Source organism: Chelonoidis abingdonii, chromosome 5 (assembly GCF_003597395.2).
Source record: "Chelonoidis abingdonii isolate Lonesome George chromosome 5, CheloAbing_2.0, whole genome shotgun sequence".
Classification (NCBI taxonomy): domain Eukaryota; kingdom Metazoa; phylum Chordata; order Testudines; family Testudinidae; genus Chelonoidis; species Chelonoidis abingdonii.
In genome coordinates, this window is record NC_133773.1 from 138397189 (window position 1) to 138419277 (window position 22089).

A 22089-nucleotide genomic window follows, 5' to 3' on the forward strand; every position below is an offset into this window, starting at 1 on the left:
GTTTTTGGGCTCAAGTTAGAGGTAACAATGTGAAATTCTGTGTCTTGTGTTATATCAGAGGTCAGGTGAGATGAGCTAGTGATCCCATCTGGCCTTGCAGTCTGTGTTCTGGGAACAGTTAATTCACCATTAAAAGTCAGAACTGCTCTAATGATTTGGAGAGGCTTTGCGACTCACTGAAATTCAGGTATGGCTACATAGCAAAAAAAAAAACAAAAAAAACCCCACAGTAGCAAATTTGAGCCCGAGGCAACTGACTCAAGCTTGCAGATTATGTCCTGCAAGGCTAAAAATAGCAGTGTAGACATTCAAGCTTGAAGCCCGAGGTCTGAAACCCAGCAGGGGTGAGGAGGAAGGAGTGTCTCAGAACCTGGGCTCCAGCCTGAGTCCTAACATCTGTGCTGCTATTTTTAGCCCTGAAGCCCAAGCCCAGTGAGCCTGCGTCAACTGACTTGAGACTCAGCGCCACAAGGTTTGGTTTGCTTTTTAGTTTTTTGGCTGTGTAGCTGTACCCTGAGTGACTCGCACATACAAATCAGAACAAGGCCCAGCAATCACACAATTGCTTTTGACAGCTAGCGTTTCATTTTAAGTGTTTCTGACAGTTCCTCGTGCTGGCCCCGTAAATGCACGGTTTCAAATGTAACCAATTCTTTTTAATGTGCGCCCTCACCGCCGCCCTCTGCTAGCCCATCGTAAGATGGGGCAAAAGGCTGTCATGACTCTGTGTGAGAATGGTGAAGCTTGCAGATTAATGCCATGTGTAATAGGGAGAGGGGATGGGTTTGTAGTCACACCGCAGGGCAGGAAACCAAGAAATGTTGGTTCTGTTCCTGGCTCTTATACAGACCTAGGGCCATATCCATCACTGAAGTAACTCCCATGGAGTCAACGGCATTACAGCAGTGGGGCGAGTTGGCCCTTCCTCTGTTGCCTTGGTTGAGGCATTCATCTTCTCTGTGGATTAGACTTTCCATTGCTAACATCAGGGCAATGATACATCCCACGGCACAGGGGTGTAATAAAGCTTAATGTGTTATGCCAGCATCGTGCTTTGAGATCCCCAGCTGGCATGTGCTGTGGAAGTGCCTGGTATTTAGGCACTAGTTATTAGTGCAGTAACTTTTTGGGCCACTTCTGCTGTGGCTTTCAGATCTTTGTCCCCGTATAAGAGCTCTGGTGCACATTGGTCTTCAGCTTGCACCGTCCATTGCCCTGGGAAGTGATGTATCACTAGGTGGCACCATTACATCACTATGGCCTTTTCTACCCAAAAGGAATTTGACACCCTGTTTGGTCCCCCTAATATGTCACACACAGAGACAAATGCTTCCATTAGTGCACAAGCCATCACAACACTGGGTTCAGAGGAAGGCTAACCACTGAGTTATCCTCCACTGGGCCAATGCCCACCAGCACCGTGCCAGTGTGGATGGAGACCTTGGTGGAGCAGACCCAACAGGGAGAATGGTTCTCCCGCTACCATCTGTAGTGCATCGGTCACAGCTTCGGAGGCCCGTCTGGTCTACCTTCCGCAATCCATTGCAGAGGGGTCCAGTTTGCTGGAAGCCCCTGAGCTTTACAGATAGCCCTGCCCATAACAGTGATCAAGGACTCTAGAGATCTGTGGCTACTGTTCTGGGCTGATGCCGGGTTAAAGAACAGGATCACCCATGAGCTGGGTGAAGTGTAAAGGAATGGAAGATAGGGGAACAGTCCTGCTCTGTTGGAGGAGAGAATAGTGCTCCCGAGCACATGCACATCTGTAATGCTGTCCAGCTGAGGATCTCAGCAGGCTTTATACAGGGCTGCAAAGAGGATTCACAGGGCCTGGGGCAAAGCAATTTCGGGGGCCCCTTCCATAAAAAAAAAAGTTGGAATACTATATTCTCATGGGGGCCTGGGGCAAATTGCCCCACTTGCGCCCCCAGGCAGCTCTGGCTTTACAAGCATTCATCAGTTTAGCCTCAGCTCCTACCTGTGAGGCAGGTATGTCTTATTAGTCCCATTTTTGGATGAGGAAACAGAGGTGCAGAGCAATTGGAGGCCCAGTCCTGCAAGATACTGAGTGCCTCCTGGGAGGGTGTTGAGCACCTTCAATTCTCACTGCAATCACTAGATGGACAATTATCTGGTGATTTTCTGCTCTGGAAGGAGACCTAAACTAAACTGCTCTACCCCTGTTATCTGTGCCTTGCAGCAGATTTGAACCCAGCTCTTTTGCTGTCAGGAGCTGCAGTGGAGAAGTGTGGGAAGCCAGTGGAAGACAGTCTGGCTGAGGACCTGGGGACAAAACCCTACTTGTACCGTGCAGTGAGTCAGGCCTTTTAATGTTCATGCAGTGCAGACATGGCCTCTTTTCTTTAAGATGTCATCTGGAAACAACACACCTGCTAAGCTGCCCAGAAATCATATGACAACAAAGGGCTTTCCAGCGACCCAGCTGCAATCTGAGCCCCTAGATCCACAGCATATTCTAAATCTGCAGATCCCAAAGCATCACCTTCAGGGATAAGGTGGGCTAGCGATTAGGGGCCAGGTCAGAGGATCAGGAGACTGGAGTTCTGTTCTGGCTTCTACCACTAGCTTACTGTGTGACTGTAAGTAATTCATTTGAACTCTCCCTGTGAAAGGAGCTAGAGACACCTCCTTACCATGCTGGAGTGGTTTGAGATTCCCCAGATCAAAACTGGCCAGTGCCACTGCTGATGGCAATCTACAAGCGGGGCTCACTCTGGAATTATAGTCGCTGTGAAAGAGTTACATGCTCCATGCTTTCACTCCTCACCACAGCACTGAATTCAGGGAACTTACCTCTTAAAACCCTCTAGCAGATGCCATGGTGTTTGGGTTTTTGGTGGCATGATGGAAGCCGTCTGTTATTGTTAGATTGTTTATGGGGCTGAACTGCATCTGGGACATTTACAGTCTTTGAGGAATTCCAGTGCTGGGCCACTTGAGATCCTAGCGCCGCTACCTCCAGCAAGCAGCAGCTCTCATCACTGTAAACATGCTGTCAGCTGCAACTTCCCATGTTCCTCTCTGCCCTAGACGAGGCAATTCCCTACTGCCATCCTGACAGTGGAGTGACCTCCACAACCACCCCAGTATATGCAGCCATCCCAGTGGGCAGTGAAACATTGGCCCCTACCAATCCCACCACTCTCACAGAGGCTGGGAGGAAGTGTTTTTTAGGGACTGGAGCAGCAGGTCGGTCAGGGTCTCCCAGCAGGCAGGCGGGAGAGTGTCAAGAATCTTGACCCACCCACACCTCCAGAAACCCTCACTGATTCCCCGCCCTTGCGCCCAATTCTTGACTTGAATGTCAAGGTGGTGGGATGCAGGTCGGTCTGGAGCTTACATCCGGTGGGGACTAGCAGGACAAGGTGAGGCAGATAGGGAGTGAGAGGCACAGCCAGGCATCCTTGGGTTTGGGGGATTAGTAGGGCTAAGGAAGTGAGATCAGGGACATAGCCCTGCGGGGGCCATGCCTCATGGGGGCAGATCTGGGCAGAGCTAACACTGGGGCTGGTGACAGGGTCAGCAGCACCCAGTGCCGGCAGAACGGGGGCACATCCGGGCTGACAGATACTGAGCTTGGGTCAGGAGAGGTGGGCAGAGCTCGAGCCTCGGGGGGCCCCCATCTGCCTTATGGATGCGCCCCACAACCTGTGTGCCCCAGGTGCCTACTGAGCAGTAAGAGGGAGAGAGGGGACACAGGCCCCCATCCCGTCTGTCCCCCTCCCCAGGGCCTCCCATCTTTCCTGCCCCACCCTTCGCCCCCCCATCAGAACCCACCCACCTGAAAGTCAGGGCCCACCCAGTTTTCCTGTCCTAGCTACTCCACTGAGTGAGAACCCCCTTGTTCTGTTGTGAGGAGGGTTGGGGGGAGATCAGAAGGTAAGGGAATCCCTTTAAAGTCCCTCCAGACCATTATCTCACTTTTTTGCTGGCACTGGGTGAGTGTGCAGAGTGCTGTCCACCTGGGACAAAGTCCCTTTGCAGTGGCGAAGTGTCAGTATCCCCACTGGAGAAACTGAGGTACAGAGAGAGAGAGGTCAGGTCTTCAACCCTGCCTGTCTAGATTCTGTACCCATGATTGTGTTAGCTGAGCATCTCGATACCATGGTGAAGGGTGTGGGCTGGATGGATAGATAGAGCTGATTTGCCCAAGGTTACACAGTGTCAAGAGGCTGGGGTTCCTTCGCTGACATCTTTAGTATCTCTGGGTTTGGGGCTAACACCCATTTCTGAACAGTAATCGTCACGTGCCTGCACCTGGAGATACTGTGGCATTTCTCTTCCGCAGTTCTTCAGGGCGTGCTGTAACCAGTGTCCTTGTGAAAGGACCAGCCCCCCTGCACCAACTGCGTCAGGAAGAAAGCTGCTCAGAGATTCTGGTTACATCCAGGGAGCTGAGGACAGAATTCAATTGGAGTCAGTCCATTTTCATTTGTGCATTTGTCATTTTCACTGAAAACCGTGACCGGCACCTCACAAAACAATTCAATGGTAGCACCTTAAACTGATTCACTGCCTGGGGGAAGAGCAAAAGGTATGGGATGGAGGCAGCATAGAAAGGGTCAGGGCTGGTCAGTGAGTGGATGGGAAATCTCTATGCATGTCTACATGGTGAGTCAGTGGGTGATGCTCTGCCCATACAGGGATGGGAAACTGTGGTTTATAACTAACTGAGCTTCCCACAAGACATCCTGTGAGACAGCCAAGGGGTACCCCTGTTGGGAATGTCCGCATGAGGTGTCCTCAAAACCCCATGATAAACAGAAGGTGAGGGTGTTCACCCATGAGCCAGAAGGAAAGCTGCAGGTGTGAAGGAAAACTAACTGGCCTCCTGGATGCTCTGTGAACATAATTCAGCCAGGCCTCTATGATGTAGGAAAACATCAGTATCTTGATGGAGAACTGAGGGGGGAAGTGACTTACCTGAGGTCACAAAGTCAGCCAAAGTGATAGCCAGGACTGGAGCCCCTGATTCATATTTCTACCTTTAACCCATGAGACTGCAGCATCTCCCACCCACGCAACTTCATTTCTCTAGAGCACATTTGTCCCATTGCCGTCCTATGTACCATGCAGCACCATGCCCGAGGCCTCAACCTGGGAGAGGAGGAGGGGTTGGGATCAGCTGTCACTTTTGAGGGAAAGGTTGCTGCCAATGTAGGTTTTAAAGCCATTGCACTTTCAGATTCTGCACCCACATAGTCTCAGACTCCCCAAAGCACATACTCAGGACGGGCCACACACACAAAAATGTGGGGATTTTTGCCCTCTCCTGACCCCAAAACACTTCCACAGCTATTGCTCCAAATTCACCTGCAGGCCGAATCCAACCATAGCCCAAAGGTGAATGGCTTGGACAGTTAGGAGCACATAAACAAGAGGGTTTAATGGAAACTGTTCTGCGGTTTTATTTATGGCAGGTACTACTGGAACATAGGATAATGATACATAATTATAATGTTCTTACTCATCCTGCTGTTCTTACTCATGTAAAACTCCAACTGAAGGACTGTACAAGGGTTGCAAGATTTGGAGCAAAAACTTCAAAAATGCCTAAATGCCGTAGGCAGTTAAGGGTCAAATTTTTAAAGGTAACTATTGATTTCAGGTTTCAGAGTTATTTCAGTGACAGTTAGTTGTCCTTTAACTGCTTAGGTGCCTAAATCTCACTGAAAATTGCTGGGATTTTGGCTTTTAAGTGCTTAAATCAGTTTTGAAAAGGAGACTATGGCTCCTAAGTCACTTAAGTGCTTTTGGAAATTTTATCCTGGGTCCTTAGTGTGTTCAATATTCAGTGTTCTCACTCCATGCTTGAATAGCATCTGCAGTGTAACTATTATATAACGTAGACCCAATCCTGAAAGCCCTCCCTCTCCATGTGGCTATGTGGGTGAGAGGTACAGAGAACTAGTTCTTTCTTACTAATGATTTTTCTGCCAGACTGATGAATGCTTAAATGTATATAAAGTTACTAGCCAAGGACATAAAATATGAACTGCATAATCACACTGCAAGTGGTGGGATGAATTATGGATGCACTCAATATGTGTCTCTTTGGGGCATGCATATTTGCATACTAATAGCGATGCTAATGAGCCCCTAGGTTTGGTATGTACACAAAATTCAGCTGGGAGAAAAACAACCAGTGTTAAACTTCAGTGAACTCTCCCATTGCTTTTAAAATACACGGCTTTTCCGACACTGCAGGAACAAGGGATAAGCTACAGTAACCACATTACGCCAATAAGTGCTGGTGCCTGGAGCCGCCCCTGCCTCCAGTCCCACCCTAGACCCTCTCCAGTCTGGCTTCCACTCCTTGCACTCCACTGAAACTGTTCTTAACAATGACCTCTTCCTAGCCTAAGCTCAGAACCAATAGTTCATCCTCCTCCTCCTTCACCTGCCAGCCCCCTTTACCACCATGGAACATGTTCTTCTTCTTGAGACCTTGTCTCCCCTGGGCTTCAGTGACTCTGTGCTCTCCTCCTACCTCGAATCGCACCATCTACCAGCCCTTCAAAGGATACTCTTTATTCCCTCTCCAGCTTCCTGTGAGGGTTCCCTGGGGCTCTGTCCTTGGTCCCCTTGTCTTCTCCCTCAACACCTCACTTCTGGGTAATCTCACCCGCATGCACACATACAGCTACCATGATTGATAGATCTACCCCACTACTCCAGACCTGTCTCCTCCTGTCCAAACTCCAATCTCAGCCTGTCTTTCTGACATCTCCTAGCCACCAGTGCAAGCTCAACATGACTAAAATAGAGCTCTTAATCTTCTCCCTAAGCCATTACTACTACCTCTGTTCTCAGTCACTGTGGAGAACACCACAATCCTCCCTCTTACTCAGGACTCTAACCAGGGCATGATCTTCACCTTGGGCCGCTCTCTAGGACCTCACATCCAAGCATCTTGCAGAGTCTATCTGTGTAATGTGTCTAATAGGGCTGCTGAGCCCCAATTAAAGTATGTGGGAGGCAGGGGTGAAAATAGAAATAGGGACTTACTGGTACGGGGCTGGGTTGGGGCCGGATCTGGCCCCCAGAAGTGGCAGGGCCTCGAGCAGAAGGGGCAGGGATGGGGGGGTCAGAGCCAGCCCCGGCCTGCCCTGTACTGATAAGTGCCCTTCCCTCCCCCACCAGGGTAGCAGCAGAGCCGGGGGCTCCGACAGCAGTTTAAAGGGCCCAGGGTTCAACTGCTGCTACCGCCCCAGGCCCTTTAAATTGCTGCCAGAGCCCTCGGCTGCCACTGCTACCCCAGGGCTCCAGCAGCAGGGCTTTGGTGACTATTTAAACCCTTTAAATTTCCACCAGGGGAAGCCGGGCCACCCCGGTACAGTGCACCAGCTTTTGCCAGTACGGCATACCGGGGTGTACCAGCTTACTTTCACCTCTGGTGAGAGGAAAACCAGCTTTCTCCTCTTCCCTTTTCAGGTACCCCAACACCACTACCAGCCTGTTCCCAGGCCCATGAGTCCCTACCCCCACCCCTTCCAAATCTGAGTGAGTATCATTGCAACCCAGCGTGCCACATTGCAATGCCACTCAGACTTAGTAGGGGTGGGTGCCAGGGCTCATGGGTCAGGAGATTTGTGAGGGAGCAGGGGGTGGCTGGGACAGATCAGAGAGAGTGGCTGCTTGGCCAAATTTGAGTGAGTGGTGTTGCAACCAGGCACATGGGGTCAGAGTGCCATTCAGTTTTGGCCTGGCCAAAAGGTAGTAGCTGGACCATGGTCCAGGTGGTGTCCCCAGCTCTGCGGCCTATGTCTATGATACGGCCTTTCCTATGCATCTGCACAGCTAAAACTTTCTTCTGGGCTTCCATCATCTCATGTCTCGATCACTGCAACATCCTTCTCTCTGGCTGGCAAATGCAGTCTTGCTCCTCTCTTATCCATTCAGAAAACAGCAGCAAAGATGATTTTCCCAGCCTATCGCTTCCATCAGGGCACCTCTCTCTTTTCATGCCTCCGCTGGCGCCCCCTTCTGGTCATATCCAACGTAAGCTGGTTTCCTTCACTTTCAAGGCCCTTCACAATCAGCTCATATTATCGACTTCCCGCTCCGATTGGCCCGTGATGCCAGCCTACAGCACCCACTTGTTACATTTTCAAACAAGCGCCTTCATGCTTTCTCCGAGGCTGCCCCTCATTCTTGGAGGCCACGCCCCAGAAACACCCACAAAGCCACTTCATTGTGCTCTTTTCCATTCCTCCTTAAAACACTCCTCTGCCACAATACCTACAAAAACACTTGACAACAATTAGGCCACTGGCGTGCCAAGACCACCACCTGTCGTGCTCACCAGCATTGCCTCTGTTTCCTTGTACTCCCCCATCAGTCAGCATCCAGCTGATGCTTCTTGTCTTATATTTAGATTGTACGCTCTTTTGGTGTTTGTACAGCCCCTAGCATAGTGAGGTGCTGGGCATGACTAGGGCTCCTATGTGCCACAGTATCACTAAAATTGTACCAGGGTAAAACCCAGCCACTTAATCATAGCTCAAGTGGTTTTGGTGCTGCACATCTCTATTGACAATAGTGTTGCTTGTTTTGAAGAGCAACAAAAGCCTAAATGTTCAGAGTTCACTGCTGTAAATCGCCACTTGGCCCCGATTCAGCACAGGGTTTTGGTCTCAGTTGAAAGCCTCACTATTCAGGCTATCGCTTAAGCACATGATTAACTTTAACCACATGCTTAAGTCCCACCGAGGGCAACGAAACTTGAAAACATGCTTAAATTTAAACACATGGCTTGAGTGCGTTCCTGAATGGGGTCTTATGCACATAATTTAAGAACATGCTTAAGTCCAGCCTTTCCTGTCAGAGCACTTAAACATGTGCCTAATGCCCCTGGGCTTCAATAGGATGTAAGCACATGCTTATAATTTCAGCATGCACTTAAGTTCTGTGCAGAATAGGGATGGATTTAAGCACATGCTTAAAGTCAGGCATGTGCTTAAGTTCTTTGCTGAATTAGGGCCCTGGGTTTTACAGAGCATATTTTCATCTATCAAACTATTTTGGAAGCTCCTCACTGGGCCATGGAAGGTTTTCTCCGTTGCGCTGAATTTTTGGATCTCTGTGGCTTCATGCCAGATTCTCAACACCCTTTCAACTGTTTTGACACCAGGGCTATGTGTGCAGATAAAATAATAATGATACCCAGAGCTAATGATATTTACTAAAATACAAATTAACGCTCCAGTCACATAGTGTCGTGATTTGTCATCCAGAGCTAAAATTAAAAGAAATTAAAGCTGAGTCAGAAAGTTATTTCAGGCTTTTCTGTGTAATAGTGAGCAGCAGACTCTGTGGGTGCAACAGTGACACCTGCTGGCTATGACATGTCCTTTTGCTGGCCTTTTGTGCCAAGAAAAAACATTAGAAACCAAAGGTGCAAAGCATAAAGCAGTTATCTGTTTGCATTCCTTTGCAGTGATGCTGGAATAATGTTTAATTTAATCATGATAAATTAATTATTATGATATGTTAAATTCATTAATATTAAATTCCTGGTTGATTCCATAACTTAAATTTAGAGAGGGGTTGTCACAAGTGCCTACCTGAATTGGGATTGAAAGTCACTGACACTCATGTTCCTAAATCCCTTTAGCACTTGTGACAACTCCGTCCTTAAGTTTCTTGCTAATTGTATTGTATTTTTTTTTATTTTTGCTTGTGTGTTTCTTCTAAAGTTAATAAAGCAAACAGCAAGCAAAAAAATAACTAGGAAGATTTGAGAGGTTATATTTTGTTTGAAATTTTTTTTAAAAAGCTCAAGAGTGAATAACAGCCAGCACTTAAGTTGCAATTTTATATCTGCAGATCTCCACACACTTTGCAAAAAAGATTCGTATCATTTTGCCCCTTTTACAGATGGGGAAACAGAGACACAGAAAGGTGAATTGAGTTGCACAAGGACAGTGCCAGAGCTGAGAATAGAAGGCAGGACCAGTGCCTTATCAACTGTTTCCAGGTCCAAAAAACACTCCAATAAGTTTAATTAATATCCAGTTCGAAAGACAATAGTGGTGCTGTGAAGATGGACACCTAGAATCACAGCTGCTGTTGCAGGGAATTACATCTCTGAATTATGCTGACCCTTAGACTGCACCCCAGGTCTGTAATACCACCACTCACCCTCTCTCAGAGTTTGTGCTATGTGAGGCTGCTGCTGCCGTGTGCTGAATCGGCATATCTTCTTGTCCTGCCCGCTCCTGAGTTAGCGCCTGGGCTGAACCCCCGATCTGGTCCCTGCAGTGGCAGGGAAGTTGTGGCTATTCTGTGCCACTGCATTCTTCTCTTGGTGGACTCTCCATTCAAGGGCCGTCATACAGGTTATACCTGGGTCAAAGCCAGTGTACATCCCTGCCAAGAGCTGGCCTATGATATCTATAAAAGCAGCCATTTGTTAAAATGGGCAAAGTAGAGAAGACATAATTAGAGAATAACTTTGTGCCCCACTTCCTTTTCCTATCCCAGAAGGGGACACACACATCCAAGGTATGAATTAGCAGTAAAACTGTGTTCCCAGAGCTCACACTCTTTACTTTTTTTGTTAAGTCCCAGCATCTGGAGTCATGTGATTATGTGAGAATCTCAGTTTTCATTTAAAATAAAAAGTACATTTCTAGCCCTCCAGGTTGGAGAGAAGTTTGAAAAAGGGAACCTTACGGGCTCCAGTGCCAGACTGTAAATGAAAAGAATGTCAATTTTATTTATTTATTTAAATCTCATGATTTTGTGGCCCTGATTCATGATTTTTGAAATTTGGGGGTTGGGAATTACTTAACGATACAGCCAACTCCATGCAAAAGCAGTGATGTCACAGTGTGGTGCATGCTGAGATGCCACAACAGAATGGGGAGCCAGCAGCCTGTGATGGGGAGTGGAGAGAGAAGGTAACTTTTGGTTGTGCAGGATGCAACATAGCCTGGTTAATGGTACCATTTGGCACCTGCCTATCACAGAAAACACCTCTCTGTGGCCTTTTTAAACCGGACCCTTTGGGGTTTTCCCTATTCAGCTCAACAGCATGGTTTCAAAGTTCTATAGAAAAGATTTCATTCTCTATTAAATCATATAAGTTTTAGAATAACTTTGCAAGGAGATCTTGAATATCAGTCCCTGATAAACCTCCTAGCTGGTAGGGTTGCCTCTTCCTTTTCAGTCCATTCTTTGTTTTACAGAAATGATATGCATTTTGAAGACACATCTATTTTTTTTATGTATCCCTAGCCACATGCCATAGCTCCTGGAATTATTGGTGGGGTTCTGCTGCTCCCAACAGAAGGAGAAAATTATTACCCCAATACACCATCTACTGTAAATCTCTCCTGGGAGTTCAAAAGAATCTTAGCATATGTGCATGCTTTGGCTATGTACAGCTAAACTAGACACTTAGTTACATCTTCCTTTAGGTTTCTTAAGTAGTAATAAATAGTTTGAACTAGTTAGGGTGACCAGATGGTCCGATTTTATAGGGACAGTCCTGATATTTGGGGCTTGTCTTATATAGGTGCCTATTACCCCCTACCCCCATCCCGATTTTTCACACTTGCTGTCTGGTCACCCTAGCAGTAGTAAAGCTCTATTCAGCTCAGGATCCCAAAGCACTTTAGAAACACTATTGAACTAAGCCTCATCAAACCCCTGTGAGGTAGGTTTACATCACTATCCAGCTGGTTCACCTGGTGCCCAAAATAGCTTCATGGGTCAGTAGCAGATCTACAGCTATAATAACCCAGGAGTCCCCCGCTCCCCACCACACCTCCCCCACTTCCTCGCCATATATACACAGTTATAGTTCACAACACTTTTTTTCCATTCTCTCTAGCTAGAATCCAAGCTGCAAGGACCTTGAGGATTGTATAAACTGGCCACGTGCCTCCGCTCTCCAAACAGGAGAGGAGCGGCAGCTCGGGACAGAGCGCTCCATAAAAGTCAGCGAGATCCTGTGCATGCACCGTGGGTACAGATTAAAGTCTTCCCTCAGAATTTGTTAGTGTTTCATCTGCCTTGAAATGGGACCTGCCTTCACGCTGATAACTGACTGCACTCTGTGGTTTCCCCAAGTACCTCAGTCTCGCTTGTTCAATTGCTCTCTTCTATAGTTTGCAAGCCTGCTGCAGTGTTTGTCAGTGACTGACATCAGCTGTCCCTTGGGAACTAGTTCTTTGCCTGGCACTAGCATTGGGAGAACCATCAGTGTCACACACAGCTGCGCTGTCTATCTGTCTGGGTTCATATACCACCCTCACTGCTGCAGCAGCCTGGTGCCGCGGTACTCATTCTGAGCCCTGGCTCCCTGTTCTCACTGAGCACAAGAGCTCAGCAGTTAACGTGGTTAACCTGCACATCAGGAGCCAGGGCCAAATGAGTGATTCCCTCTAAGATGTGCAGATAAAGACTCTGCACTGGGGAACTGGATGGCTCAGAGGATTGGTAGATCGGCCCTAGGAGAGTTGTGCCAGCCCGTGCCGGCATTGGGCAAAAAGCAGTTGTCCAGTGGCCCTCTTGGATTGGGTTGAAGGTCTCAGCTTGCTTCCAAGTAAACAAGTCTCTTATAGAAACCTTTATCATAACCCAATCACCCCGCTGTCTGGGAATCTCCAGCTGTGCTGGGCTTTGGAGGCTCTTTGAGGGCATCAGGGAAGTGGGCGGTCTGATGTGCTGCCACATCTGTTCCATTTAGAAGACTTGGATTCCAGGCCTGTCAACTAGATACTTTCCTGAAACACCTAGTTTACTCAAAGATGGTATCACAGGGGCCAGATCCTCCTCTGGTACAAATGGGCATGGCTGCATTGACTTCACTTGCACTGTGCCGATTTGCACCAGATGAGACGCAGGCTTTGTACCTTTACAGGTAAGAAAGGAAACGTTGCCTTGTTGTCTGGATTGTGGCTTCTAAGCCCGTCTCTCTGTGAATCGTGGAAAATGGTTTAGGACCAAGTACTGTCCCCAGAGCCCAGCCCAAGCAGCCAGGATGGGCACTGGGCAGGCATGTGGGGGAATGGGAAGAGAGATATTTCCCCGACACTGAGCTCTTTCAGCAGCGCTGCTCTGGTGAAGCTGTTTCATCCCTGATGTTGCTCCACTGTGCGGTGGATGCTGCACAGTCTGACTGCACTGTTATGAGCACCTAGAGGCCAGGCTTGCCAGCTGCTCAACCTGGGGCATCGAAACAGCCAGTCAGACCCTCAACTCTTGGTCTATGGTGCATGCTGATTTTATGCAGGGCAACAATCAGTTTCACCCTTTCTTGCAGAGCTTGATATTCTGACCTGCAGTTCAAGTTTCCCAATGGCCTTCCTCTAACATTGTTTGTCCCCATTTCCTCCAAGGTTCCTTCTTTCCTTCCCTGAAGCCCTCCGACATGGTCTTCAAGATCATCTTCTGGCTGGGATACTTCAATAGCTGCGTGAACCCCATCATCTACCCCTGCTCCAGCAAAGAATTCAAGAGAGCTTTCATCAGGCTGCTCAAGTGTCAGTGCCGCCGGCGCCGCCGGCCCATCTGGAGGGTGTACGACAACCACTGGCACGCTGCCTCCATGAGCAGCTCGGGGCGGGATTCCGACATGGACATGGGGCCCAGAATCGCCACCCTCAACAGCTCTTTCATATTGAACTCCACCCCTCAGGAAAGAACCCCTAAGAGGCGAACGCTAAGCTTGAAAGGGTGGAAAATGGTCACAGCTTTCCAAAAACCATCCTCCACCCAATTGAAAGAAAAGATGAACAGCCTCTCCAACAAAATAAGGGGCTCCAGCAAAGGGGGCGTGACCGCAGCTTATAAGATGGAAGTGGAGTCCGTTTCCATAGGGATCCCTAACGACTTCATGGAGGCTATTGACTACCAAATGTACGATTTACCAGACTGCTGCGGGCTCAGAGAAACAGATATTTAAAGCCCCAGGACAATGATTTGTTTGTTTTTAAATGTGCATTACATGTGGGTAGAGGGGACGAAAATGGGATGCAATCGATATGTTTGTCAGGCAGGCTGGAAAAAGCGATCGGGTGTCAAATGAGCCACCGGCAGGTTTTGTGATCACCGCCCACTAAGGTTACAGGAATAAGGGTTTAGTGTAAGGGCAATACTAATGCTCTAATGGAATGCCAGCATCTTATCCACTGTATTGCCAGGTGAAGGAAGCAGGGGGACTGCGGGGTTCTAGGGATATGATCTGTTTCGTCTGCTGGGGTGATGGTGTTTCACAGCTGCTGTGCAATTCAGGGGAAACTAGAATGCATCCTCCGAGATTATAAAAACACGGAAAGGTCAACACCATGAAATCCCCAAAGTTGGGTGTAATTCTTCTGTCTTAGTGTCTCGTTCCAGAGGCTGCTCCCAGGCAGGATTCAGCTGCTGCTAAGTGACAGCTGACAGAGCTATTCCATTAGCTCAAGGATAAGGGCTTAAGGTGAAGGTCCCAGGGTTTGATTCCTGCTGTCGAGTCTCGGGTCTCTGATGTATCTGGCCACACGTTACTACCTATGCGCAAGACGGGTTTATGCCTGAACAGTCATCCTCACTTACACGCTGAAGCAAAGGGAAATGCGGGTCTTTTTTCTAATCCAAATCTGAGATATACTTCTCGTTTTACTTTGTTGAAAAGCCTTGCACAGCAGCCACTGCCAGCACTATCGCTAGCACATGCTGCTGTGTGTCAGCAGTGAGGAAACACTGCCAGATATGCTTTTGGATATTGGACGTGTTTGACTCTTCTGCCACCACCTCTTTCTCTCTCTCTCTCTTGCTCTCTCAAACAATAAAAGAGACATGGTGGCAGCAAAGTTCAGCTCAAGACTCAAACTCCCCCATAGTTTGGGGTGGAGGTTTCCATGTAGGCCCATCTCCGAGGTTAGTGTGTCGGAGCTAAAGTCAGACATCGCTCCATAGAGGTTGCCGTTCCCCTTTGTATTGCATCAGGGTTCCTGAGCTGAATCAGTCCAGGATGATATTCAGCACTCTTGGGCCCTTCTGATACAATTTCTTGCCAAGACGGCAGAGCTACCCAAGCTGAAATATTCAGTAACTGTTGGTTTTGTTTGCTCTTGCTGTGGCCAAAAAGGGTAGCAATGATTTTTTTCCCCACCATGCACAGATCCAGATTGAACCCACATCCGAGAGGATGTAGTGGCCTTCAGTGCCCTAAACTATGAGGAGAAAGAAGATGTGTGACCCCTCAAAAGGGCATCATCGGAGTATGACCAGACACAGTGTTGTGTGTTATGCTTTGTTGTATATTTGCACTCAGCCAATTAGTTGGTCAAACCCCACGCAGCTGTGTATTTCATGTGCCTATTTTGTTGCATTTTGGGCACCTGATAAGCCCAGTAGGCTCCATAAACAACTGGTGTTAAACTTAGAAATAGGCTCAGCCCACAATCTCTGAATTCAGATACCCTGGGAACTTGGGCAGAACATGGATCTGAGCCTAAATATCTTATCTCAGGTCTGTTCTCTGGTGCAAATAAAAATACGGGAAAACATGCGCCATGGTGGAGACATGCTGTCAAATTCATCCCAGGTGTAATCCCACCCAGGTCAGTACAGTCCCACCTGGAGCAAACTTGGTCCATGAAGACTAACATGGCTTTCATTACTGGGGCCTGACGTATGTTTACCCAGCCTCTCTGACTAAGCTTTTGCAAGAAAGAGCTGCCAGGCTCACGGTGTTAGGAAAACAGGGTGTAATGGTTTGTTCTCCTTTCTCTTTGTTTTCAAATCAAAACTCAATATACAAAATGTAAAAAAAAAGAAAGAAAGAAACCAATCTATTGGATTCCAAGATGCCATGTATGGAGCGGGTAGCAGCTGAACTCTGCAATACCCTTGTCAAGCTGACACTGAACTAAATGAATTATGGCACAAGCAAGTCTGGTGTGTGTCAAACTATTTCCCTGCAGGAAGCCAACAATATCAAGCAGCACCGGCCAATGATGCACTTGCTGTGAACCATGTCTGATGGTTCGTTACAGTGTGTGTTCAAAGATTGCTAATGGGCTTGCCAAAGAGCGCTCAGAAATCCCAGTCGGTCCAGTCCTGCCAAAATTCCCCAGAGGAACCCAGTTGGGCAGTCTCAGTGGGAAAAGCATATTTCATTTCTGGTCTGTAGAAGCCCTGCGGTGACCGTAAATAAAGGGTGAGCTGAGGATAACCAAATAGCCCTTTAGCGATGTAAGAACAGTGCCTGCAAATGGTTAACATACAAAGCTCGACACAGGCCTAACCCCTCCCCCTGCCAAATTCCCACTGCAGGTGATGGGCGTTTTTCAATTTTCAGTTTATTGTTTATTCACTGCTAATTGTTTGGGGCCCAATCCCCCAGCCATTAAAGTCAGTGGAAAGATTTCCGATGAGTAGGAGCATTATGTAGCCATGCCCGGGACAGTGCAGCCATGCAAAGACTGGAGCCCCTCAACCAAGGAGCTTGCAGCTTAAAGGCTCCGTTGCACTATGAGACAGCACCAGGTAGGCAAAGCCAGAACAGTGTGTGGTCACTGACGCTGGAATCCAGCCCAGAGCAGGTGGCTTGTCAGGAGCTCTGGAAGGAGAAGAATCCATTCACCCTGCCCTTCTGCCCCCAACTCCAGACACATGTGCATGTATTCCCTTGATGTTCAGGGGAGATCTGCACTGACAGTGGGACTAATCCACTGGACAGGTAAGGTGCTGTATGGAAACAGCTACCTATTCGAGATCTGCTGTATGCAGAGGAAAGAAAGCACCAGGGGCAAAAGGTGCTTATAATCATATGCCCACGTCAGTAGCTGTAGTAATTTGAGGATATTTAACCATCTAAATACCTGACCTCCAGGTGCAATCAGGCTGTGAGTTGTACGTGTGATGTTAATTGCACCCACCAAAATGGAGGCCTAGTAAAGGACAGGTTGGAAATTTGATCTTAAATGGGAGTTTCATATAATATTAATGGATTTATGCAGGTAACTTCCCATACCGTGAGATGAGAATACATCCATCCATCCAGATGTATATGTGTGTGTAGATTTATATGCTGCGCGCGCGCGCATGCACTCTCTCTCTCTCTCTCTCTCTCTCAGTCATTTCCCAAAGCACAGACATTTTCTCATAAACTGAAGATTTTCCAGGGCTGTCTAGCCGTTCCTGGCAAGCATTTTATCAAATATTCCTCCCAAGTTGCTGAGGCTGTTACTAATACTTCCATCTGACCTTTTAAATTAGCTTCTTCTGTTTTATTTTTTATGATTTCATATACCTGAATTTTTACCCTCTGATCACTTGAACGCATTCAGCAAAGCAATGTCTAATTGTTGGGTGTTTCACCGATTCTCCCTCCGGGTCCTAGTCAGAGCAGCAGAGGAACAAAGGAGATAAAAGTAGGCTTAAGCAAGCAAACCAACCCCAACCCACCTCCTTTGTTTTGTTAATTACAGCTGTGCCGGTGTTTGAATTAAGACATCTGGAGATGCATAGAGCATAAAGTAGAATTATGTGGAGCCATTCACTATAAAGTTGGTTGATAATACCTGCTACTTGCTGTAGTAGGGTGACCGGACAGCAAGTGTGAAAAATCGGGACGGGAGTGGGGGTAATAAGAGCCTATATAGGAAAAAACCCCAAATATCAGCACTGTCCCTACAAAATCAGGACATCTGGTCACCCTATGCTGTAGTCTAGTGCATTTTGGCAGCATTTTTGTTCTTCATTTAAACAAAGGATGCAAGTTCCCCCTAACAGGGGTGGGTTAGTTTTGTGCAGAGAGGCGGAATCCATCAGAGGAAAGGATTCCAACACTGGCTGCTGTGCAATACTTTCACAGCGTCTTGCCAAATTCTGCCCTTCTGTCAGCCGATTCTGGTTGCCTTCAAGATCAGTGTGGGGATTAACTAAGCACATATGGAAGCTATAACACCATTCAGGACAGGCTGGGACATCATAAACTGTAGCTGCCCACGTTTGGATGATTCAGTTCTATCTTCCTGGTCAGTCTGGAGACGAAACCTTAGCACTGGTTAAATATGAATTACAGAAAATTTTAATTTTTTGAGGGATTTTGTCTGACTATTTGAGATAAATAGAAAATAAGCATTTCTAAAACAAAAAAGCCAGATCTTCTGCGGGTACAAATTAACATCACTTCATGGAAGTTGGAGTCCATTGGTGCTGGGAGTCTGATTGAGATCTTGATTACACTGGTGTAAATCTAGAGTCACTCCAGTGAATTCAGTGGAATTACATTAGAGGGACACTAGAACAGAATCAGGGTCATAGGTTAACCTTAGTCTCTTCACACAAAGCTCTCGTTGATATTGACATGCAGGATATCAGTGGGTCAGAATATGGGCTGGAGTGTTTCCTATAGACAGTTAGAGTCCAAAATTCCTCTAAAGACCATCCCAGACTATCAAGGGAACCGATATATTCTCATATAAATTATTATGAGGAGTGAAAAAATACTCATGTGGGAATTTGGAAAGATGCATTTTTTTTACCTGATTGGACAATGAATTTGATAAACACTTTATAAATGACATTTTCCTGTGACTGATTTAATAACAACATGGAATGACACATATTTTGGTACAAGCACTCATTTTGAAAATGCATCTTATTTACATAATTGATCATAATGGCTCCTTGGGAAGGGTTATGACGAATCCAATTAAAAAAAGTAAAACCCAACACAGGTTTAGTCCCATGTCATAAAGTAGATATTTTACCCAATAAACTATAAGAGTCCATATGATATAATCTGTAAATCCTGTATTTACAAATTATTGAACCAATATACAATTGAATTAGTGCAGCGATCACATGTATCAAATTCACATTCAGTTAAAAAAAACCACGGAAATCCATGGAATATTTAATTAGCATAAGGTTCATGCAGTCTGGTCTCCATGTCATGGCCAACACCTGATGTTGAAAAGGAAGGAGAAAATAACCCTTAATGCATGTACCGAACTGTGCAACAACGTCCCTGAGAAAAAAGGTCCCTCCTGACCCCTGCAGGAAATTATGCCCTGAAGCATGAGAGCTGGCCTAACCTTCTCCTGCACAAAATCTCCCACTGCAGAAAAGAGTTCACACTCCCTCTACTGAAAAACTTTCTGACCTTGTTCCTTTACATGCTGTTCAAAATAGGGGCCCCATTCTCCCTGCCCTAGGGGAACAGTGACTCCATCAGCTGAAATTCAGGTGGTTTCTCTCTCTTTCTGTCAAGGGGACAGAATTTGTTTTCTTCCCCTCCCCCTACACCCACATAAGGAGCCAAACACACAAGGTACAGCTGGCTTAGCTCCTGCCCCCTGCCCTCTGGCCCAAAGCACTCAGATCCTAACTATGGTGATGGGGGCCATATAGATACCTAGATAGCGAGAACCCTGCAGATCTTGTGATCTTCCAGAGGCAAGTGGCTTCCTTGCAAAGTGGACCCTTGCTTTTCATTACCAGCTGCCCTCCACTTCCATCTTCTTGCAGCCCTTGGAGCGTCATTGGAGTGCCCTCGCCTCCACCCCCCAAACCACAATCCAGCAGCACAGGCTTCCTTCCTCTTGTGTTGAACTGAAATCCTGTCCTGTGTCCTATCAGGCTATGATTGGCCATTACCAAGCATTCTCCAGAAGAACATTTTTCAGCGTAGGCAGTTTTCAGAGAGAGAGGGACATCTAGATAGGGTGTCTATAGCCAGTGCATCGCCCTGTGCTCCTGTCACCAATGGAAATCAGCAGGGGCCCTCCAAAGAGTAGAACTTTTGGAGGAGACCGTTCCTCATTCCGTTTTCCTTTACCAGTGTGAGGAAATGGGTCAGATACTTAGCTGATGCCCACGTCACAGCTCCATTGACTTCAGTGGAGCCAGGCTGACATACCCCAGGTGAAGATCTGTCTCAACATTGCCAAACCTTCAAAGTGGTTAATCATTGAGCCATTTCATAAAGCAAGTGCATCATTGGTGTCCAGGAGCTCTCACTTCATTATGCTAGCTTTCTGGGGTCACTTTTAGCATTGTTATACTTTGTTGCTTCAATGAACTAATGCTAAGACTGGCTGACCGCAGCACTTATGTCAACAGAAACACCCAGTTTCCATTCCTGGAGGGCAGAAGGTTTTATCCACCATTAAACTGGACTGAAGTTTGGTTACATTTCTATTGTTTACAGCGTGTATATAAGTGTACATTTCCTTTAGCAACAGCTGGATTTTTTTTATGTATAGATTTTTATTTTTCACCCTCAGATGTATTTATTAGTCAAAGTATTTCTGTTCTGTGACTCGAGGTATGTTGGATTGATGTAAAAGCTACAAAACTGAATGCACATATTTTGGTTTGTACCAAATACATGCACAATGCTGTATGAAAGGTACAGTATTATTGTTAAGGTGCAGTTTGTTGCTTTCTATAATTTTTGAAATATGGGAGGGAGGGTTGTGATAAAGCGCACATTTTTCATTCATGTATTTTCACCCACATATAAATGGTCTAAAAAGATTATAAAAGTTTGACCAGCTGGAATATACGATGGAAGTTTGAAAAGAAGCCATTTCTTCCTAAAATGATCTAAACTCAAGAATTCTCAGGCTGAGGATTACAAAGAGTGTCAGGGGTCATGACAACCTTGCTCTTCCCACATGGCTGAATGGAGGAGGGCATGTTCTGGAGGGAGTGTGTGTCCTGAGATGGGGTAGGGGTTCTGGTATGGAAAAGGGGACCCTAGTATCATAAATGTTAAGATTTAGGTCTGGTTGAAAATGTTTCCATTGAAACTCTTGTTTGATGGAAAATTGGGTGGGGAGGGTTAATGGGTTTTTTCTGAAAAATGTCTGCTTTCCTTGAAAATGTTCAATTTTTTGTTGAAAATGTACGAAAACTGAAATAGTTCCATTGTAAAGTGCTTCATGGGACTTGTCACTTGGGTGTCTCGTTCTCCCAGCCTCCTTTATGCATCAGGCTCCCTGGCTGGACTACATCTCCCATGAAGCATCACAATCTCCCTTCTTGTTAAAGGGAGGCGGTGCATATTGGCAGTCGTATGGCAGTAGTGCATTATGGGAGATGAAGTTCAGCTTTGGGCCTAGCCTATACGGGAGAACAGAATCATGGGGCAGCCAAACTATAAGTCTTGTGAGGCACCACAGCAGCATTTTACAATTGAAATATTTTGGATTTGGGGCAAAGTATTTTGCCAAAAAGTTGAATTCCTCTGTATGTGGAGGGAGTGGGGGACCAAGTGTTCCAATCAGCTCTACTGAGAGCCTCTGTCCCAGGGAGACAGAAATAGGTCCTTACAATGCAAGTGATAAACCACAGCCTGAGTGGATCCCATGTTGCTTTAGCTGTACAAAAACCACAGATATTAGGGATGAAAAAAGACTAAGAGGTTTAACCTTTTTAAAGGGGCTTCTTCTGCCTACAATTTAGTATCTACTTGGGATGAAATTTTAGATGCAACAGGAGCAGGGGAAGACCCTTTTCTTCCCTTTGTTAAATATTTGTAATGTTACAGAGCCCTGGGGAAAAAAAATAAAGGAAGTTGTCATTGTCACTTGTACTTAATGATCTTTCCGTAACACAGAATTTGCCTGGGTGAACTGTCCCATCTCAGCTTTCACACACACCCTTCGTCTTGCCTGGCCATTGAGTTTGTGAAACACTTCCTCTGCCTGAGGCATGTGAAAGGTTACACAGTATTAGCTGCTAAGTCAGAGGTTCAAAGGCAGATAGCCCATAGCTGTCCTTTGAACAGCATGTCTGTCTGGCACCTGGATGTGTTGTATGGTTCTTCTGATGCACAGGGTAAAAACAAGACAAAAACTCACTCAATTCCCAAGAGCCTGCTGAAGGCAGTGCTATGATTCCGAATGCCAGAACCACGTACACTGGTCAGCCAAATTAATAAGTGTTGGCCTGGTTATGTGAAGAGCTAAGCTCCGTCATTTCCCATAGACGTCTATGGGGCATTGGAGATAATCAGCACTTCAGAGGAGTGGGACATACAGCACATCTCAACCAGCAAAAGAACTATTACAAAACTTATAACCAGAAACATGATGATTGACACAGTGTAGCAGG

General features: G+C 46.7%; 1 protein-coding gene across 1 annotated transcript in view; it reads left to right on the top strand.

Moving 5' to 3' along the window:
- Positions 1–14787, top strand: part of ADRA1D (adrenoceptor alpha 1D) — a 69641-nt gene extending 54854 nt beyond the window's left edge. Inside the window, exon 2 of the mRNA XM_032766179.2 lies at positions 13371–14787. Within this exon, the coding sequence (XP_032622070.2) occupies positions 13371–13936 (566 nt within the window). The 3' untranslated portion in view covers positions 13937–14787. The remainder of the gene's footprint in view (positions 1–13370) is intronic.
- Positions 14788–22089: the final 7302 nt, after the last annotated feature.